Genomic DNA, 5,571 nt, shown 5'->3' on the forward strand with positions numbered 1-5,571 from the left:
GACCATAGTCCATATACACCAGGAATCGGACACGGGATGGACATGGATACAGGTGGGAATTTTTGGGAGGGTCTCACTACTGCAACAGTAACTACACACCATCTTATTTTCTGGACTCTCAAACATTTGTGTAAAAATTTAGCAAGAGATGACAATCAGTTGGGAAGATGTCTGTGGACCAGACTTATTTCATTGACTCTCAGACCTTTCATTTGTGCCAAAAGTTTAGCAAGAGATGTCAAGATGAAAACAGGGAGCAGGGAAGATAACTTGCATGCAGCTATGGTCAAACCCTGAGTTTCTGAAACTGAGGGCACACTAGCTACAGACTGTCCCCTTAAACTCTTGGTCTGTCCTTATGTTTATGATTCCGTTCAACATTAAGAAAATTCATCTTTTTTCAAGAACCAACAAATGATATTGGAATGGCCTCACCTGAAACCCTATCCATCTCTATCAGGGTCCAGTTTGGAGGACAGTTTGGCCGAGTCGGACCGAGGCGCGGACGGGGAACTCTCGTCTCCGAGCTGGCGCCACAGGAGCAGGTTTCCCAGCAGCCCCTCTGGTCAGGACTCGGACGGCTCCAGGGGGCAGTTCCATCTGTCGTACAACAGTCCTGACATTCCCGCGCCAGGTCTGTGTGGGTGTGTGTTATGCGTGAATGTTTTTTTGTGTTTGTGTTTTGTGTGTTTTGTATGTGTGTGTGTCTGAGTGTGTGTGTGTTGTGTTTTGTGTGTGTGTGTTTGTGTGTCTGAGTGTGTGTTTGTGTGAGTGTGTGCATGTGTTTGTGTGTATGTATGTGTGAGTGTGTGTGCAATGAGTGTTTTTGTGAGCGTCTGTGTGTGTGTGTGAGTGTGTGTGTGAGTGTGTGTGCGATGAGTGTTTGTTTCTGTGAGTGTCTGTGTGTGTGTGTGTATGTCTGTGTGTATGTCTGTGTGCATGTTTGACAGTGTGTTTCTGTGTGTGTGTCTATCCGACATGTGTTCAATCGCCAATTTCTCAGCTTACACAATGCAGCATTGCCACACATCCTCAGTGCTGATATCTCATTTGGAAATCACTGGAAGGGTGTCCAACTAACACTATAAGCAGCATGGGTAAAGGAGTTAAGTCTGCCATCTCTGATTGCCATGTTTCCCCTGCAGGAGACCATCCGCTGAAGTTTGAGTTTGAAGTCGGGGATTTCTTCCTGTTCGGATGTCCGCTCAGCCTCATCCTCATCATGCGCCAGCTGACGGCAGGGAGCGACAAGAAAGGTGAAGTAGACTTTATATTATGTTTCATGAGGATAGGGCTGAAAAAATTGTGCTTATATGAGCCCTCTACTCAAAACATGAATACAACACAGCAATAAAAACACAAATAAACATGCATGAAAATACAAGATGGGCATTGCTGTTGCAGTTACAGTCATAGATCAATGGCTTTTGTGTACAAAGCAAAAACTCACATGGCACCCTCTGTGTGTGACTTTAACAGTGCGCAAGGAATAGGTCGAAGGTGCCTGGAAACTTGCACCATCTCCAATGTCTGTGTAAGGAATTCACTTTGGTAGGTAATGATGCGTGGCTTCTTTAACCTTTTTAACCTTATTGCCTGCAGATTTTAAGTTTTACCTGGCTGACCAGCCTGAGAGAGATAAAGCACCACTCCTGCAGGATTAGTTTTCTCACAGTCCCGTTTTATTCCACAGTCTGCCTGGCACAACCGGCCTGTAACCAGGTCCACCTGACCGACCCACTGGCCGCCCGGTTAGAGCCTCTCCTGCAGGACCCCCCCATACAGACCCTCTAACCGTCTGGTTTTGTACCCCCCCATACAGACCCTCTAACCGTCTGGTTTTGTCCCCCTCAGTCTGCCCGGCACAACCAGCCTGTAACCAGGTGTACAACATGTCCCATTCTATGGACCCTCTAACCTGAAGCTCCAGTTTTCTCACACCTCTGGTTCTGTATCCCCCCATACAGACCCTCTAACCGTCTGGTTTTGTACCCCCCCATACAGACCCTCTAACCGTCTGGTTTTGTCCCCCCCCAGTCTGCCCGGCACAACCAGCCTGTAACCAGGTGTACAACATGTTCCACCTGACCGACCCGCTGGCCGCCCGGTTAGAGCTCCAGTATCCCCCCATACAGACCCTCTAACCGTCTGGTTTTGTACCCCCCATACAGATCCTCTAACCGTCTGGTTTTGTCCCCCCCATACAGACCCTCTAACCGTCTGGTTTTGTCCCCCCCCAGTCTGCCTGGCACAACCGGCCTGTAACCAGGTGTACAACATGTTCCACCTGACCGACCCGCTGGCCGCCCGGTCTAACCGTCTGGTTTTGTACCCCCATACAGACCCTCTAACCGTCTGGTTTTGTACCCCCCAGTCTGCCTGGCACAACCGGCCTGTAACCAGGTGTACAACATGTTCCACCTGACGGACCCGCTGGCCGCCCGGTTGGAGCCGCTGCTTCAGGACCAGTTCTCCCAGATCGCGCCGGTCTCCGTCTCCAGATATCACAAGTTTCCTCTGGGCGACGGCAGCACCAACTTGCTGGGTAAGGGGTTGGTCTGAGAATTTGGTTCATGAGTAAAGACTCAGTTACAGCTGTCTCTAGTCCTGAATGTTTGTTCATTCCACTCTTTCAAAGCCTCTGAAATTTAAGTATAAATGTTGTTGCTAAATTGGTCAATGAATGCAGTTTCTACCAACAAGTAACAGCCTTGCAGACAACCATTGAGTGCTCTAGTCTAAAGAAGAACTTTTCGTATAAAGAATTTGCTTCATAACCAAAAAATTGTGAATGTTATTCAGTCTGATTTTGTGCCTGGTTTTGTCTCCATCCTGACTTTGTATCCTGTCTGGTCCCTGTTCTATCTCTGTGTCCGGTTATGTGCCCATCCTGATCTTGTGTCCGGTTTCCCCCCCAGTGGACGCGGTTCAGAGCCACCCCAGCCTGTTCATGTCCACGCTGCCACTGCAGCCGGAGGAGCGACGACCGAGCGAAGCGAGCGTCTCAAGTCAGACGTCTCAGACATCTGGGCAGGGGGACGCTATCCACTACCTGGCTAGTGGTGAGTTAGCAATAATCAATCAACCAATCAATCAATCAGGGCAGGGGGACGCTATCCACTACCTGGCTAGTGGTGAGTCAGCAATAATCAATCAATTAATCAAGCAATCAATCAATCAGCGTCTCAAGTCAGATCTCACAGACATCCGGGCAGGGGGACGCCATACACTATCTGGCTAGTGGTGAGTTAGCAATCAATCAATTAATCAATCAATCAATCAATCCTGGCTAGTGGTGAGTCAGCAATAATCAATTCATCAATCAATCAATCAATCAGGGCAGGGGGACGCTATCCACTACCTGGCTAGTGGTGAGTCAGCAATCAATCAATTAATTTAGCAATCGATCAACCAATCAATCAATCAATCAATCAGCAAAGCTGGTGTGTTATGCTGAAGGGCGGTTACACCGATAGTTTATAGATACAGATACAGAAACCCTTAAAGTAGTAATTCAATCAGCAGAGAGGAGGTCTAAGTTGTGATTCAATTTTTATACACATCTTTGTGTGATGAAACACAAAAGTTTCTTTTCTCTCCATGTCCAGTCACAAACCGATGGTGGGGTGCGAAGCGGATTGACTACGCGCTGTACTGTCCGGAGGCGCTGACAGCGTTCCCCTCCATGACTCTGCCGTACCTGTTCCATGCTAGCTACTGGGAGTCCACTGATGTCATCGCTTTTATACTCAGACAGGTGAGTAGAGCCACACCTGCCTTATTTTCTTACCTGTTCCACGCCTGCTACCAGGAATCCACCGATGCCTTTATCCTCAAACAGGTAAGAATTGTCACACCTGGAGTCTTTAGCTGCCAGTCCAGATGAATACAGTATTTCTGGAAGAAAGCAGACTGACGCTCTTGATGTAGAAAGCAATGGCTCTTAGTTCCTTTCTTTGGATGTGTTAAACATATTAGGGGTATTTGGGATGAAAGGATACCCAATTGCAAGGAGAATGTGATTATCCACATTGAGGTTAGGAAGGATGATTTAAGGGTTAGGGTTATTGTTAGGGTAAACAACTTGCTATGTTTGATTCCTATGTTGTACAAGTAGAGAATGTAAGTATCCATATCAGGGATGGGAAGGAGGGTTAGGGTCAGGGGTTAGGGTTTAACAGGTCGTTATGTTTGTTTCCCAGGTTGTGCGAGTGGAGAATGTGAGCATCCACATCGGGGATGGGAAGGAGGGTTAGGGTTTAACAGGTTGTTATGTTCCCAGGTTGTGCGAGTGGAGAATGTGAGCATCCACATCGGGGATGGGAAGGAGGGTTAGGGTTAAGGTTAGGGTTAGGGAAGGAGGGTTAGGGTTAAGGTTAGGGTTAGGGAAGGAGGGTTAGGGTTAGGGGTTAGGGTTTAACAGGTCGTTATGTTCCCAGGTTGTGCGAGTGGAGAATGTGAGCATCCACATCGGGGATGGGAAGGAGGTGGCCCTGTTCAGCCCCACCCAGCCCAGGGAGAGGTGGCTCAAGAGGCGCACGGCTGTCAAAATTAAGGTGGGCGGAAAACGTGGAAGGAGTGGGGTTGGGTGGATATAGGGATGAATAAATGTTTCATTGTTGTTTGAAGTTAAAAGTTTTTTTCTCTACAGTGATAGGAGAACTGTTCAAAACAGGAAGTTGACAAAAAAACTGAACAATGGAAAATGTCTAAGACTTGTTTTTCAGAAATATAAAGTATGATTTTTTATGTTTTCTCTGAGCATACACATATAATATGTAATGTTTCACATTAAGATACACATAGGCCTTCATAAGTTAACAAACTAGTAGTACATCACAATATCCGCTAGTTATCTGCCTAGTGTCCACATTATAAAACGCACTGTTGCAATTTAATTAAAGTCAAAGTCAACGTATGAAGTACATCGTTACCATCATCCCTGGGCATCTTTATCCTTTTATCTCCTTCAGAACATGACAGCCAATCACAGGGCAGCCGACAGCGTGACGCTGCAGAACACCAGCCAATCGTTGACCGCCAGGTTCATGTACGGGCCGCTGGACATGGTCGCGCTCACAGGAGAGAAGGTAACGGAGCAGTTATTTGTTTATTTGTTCTGTTGCATCTTAATAGATATATATTTGTTCATCTATTGATCAATCTGGTATCTATATCTGCATATAGGTAGTCAGAGTAGCTGTAGACAATCCATCAGAATACAGCTGTTTCCCAAAGGAGCTCATTATTGTCAGAAAAAACAACAAAAACTTCAGCCATATAGATAATTCAAGTAAATTGTTCCATCCCCATCACTGTTTCCTGTTCTCCATCAGGTTGATGTGTACATCATGCTGAAGCCCCCCGCGGGAGAGTGGGTACATTTCGACACCGCGGTGACGAACAACCACGGCCGGATCAACTACGTGGTCCCTCAGGAGCGCATGCTGGGCTGCGGCATCTATCCCGTCAAGATGATTGTCAGGTCAGGAAATGGATTTGTTGAACTTTCATTTTAACTTCGTTGACCCTCCATTTGTCCAGAAAGTTTTTAGGAAGAGGCATGAGGCA

The 5,571-nt window shown here is 46.9% G+C and overlaps 1 protein-coding gene across 1 annotated transcript in view; it reads left to right on the forward strand.

Annotated features, from left to right (window-relative positions):
- The window catches only part of LOC118425404 (membrane-associated phosphatidylinositol transfer protein 1-like), a gene marked incomplete in the record, with an annotated part of 28,245 nt that overhangs the window by 17,132 nt on the left and 5,542 nt on the right, over positions 1 to 5,571 (forward strand). Inside the window, 9 exon segments of the mRNA XM_035834213.1 lie at positions 1 to 52; positions 461 to 634; positions 1,146 to 1,256; positions 2,375 to 2,545; positions 2,919 to 3,062; positions 3,609 to 3,757; positions 4,440 to 4,556; positions 4,974 to 5,090; positions 5,337 to 5,485. Coding sequence (XP_035690106.1) covers positions 1 to 52; positions 461 to 634; positions 1,146 to 1,256; positions 2,375 to 2,545; positions 2,919 to 3,062; positions 3,609 to 3,757; positions 4,440 to 4,556; positions 4,974 to 5,090; positions 5,337 to 5,485 — 1,184 coding nt within the window.

This window comes from Branchiostoma floridae, chromosome 11 (assembly GCF_000003815.2).
Source record: "Branchiostoma floridae strain S238N-H82 chromosome 11, Bfl_VNyyK, whole genome shotgun sequence".
NCBI classification, from domain to species: Eukaryota; Metazoa; Chordata; class Leptocardii; order Amphioxiformes; family Branchiostomatidae; genus Branchiostoma; species Branchiostoma floridae.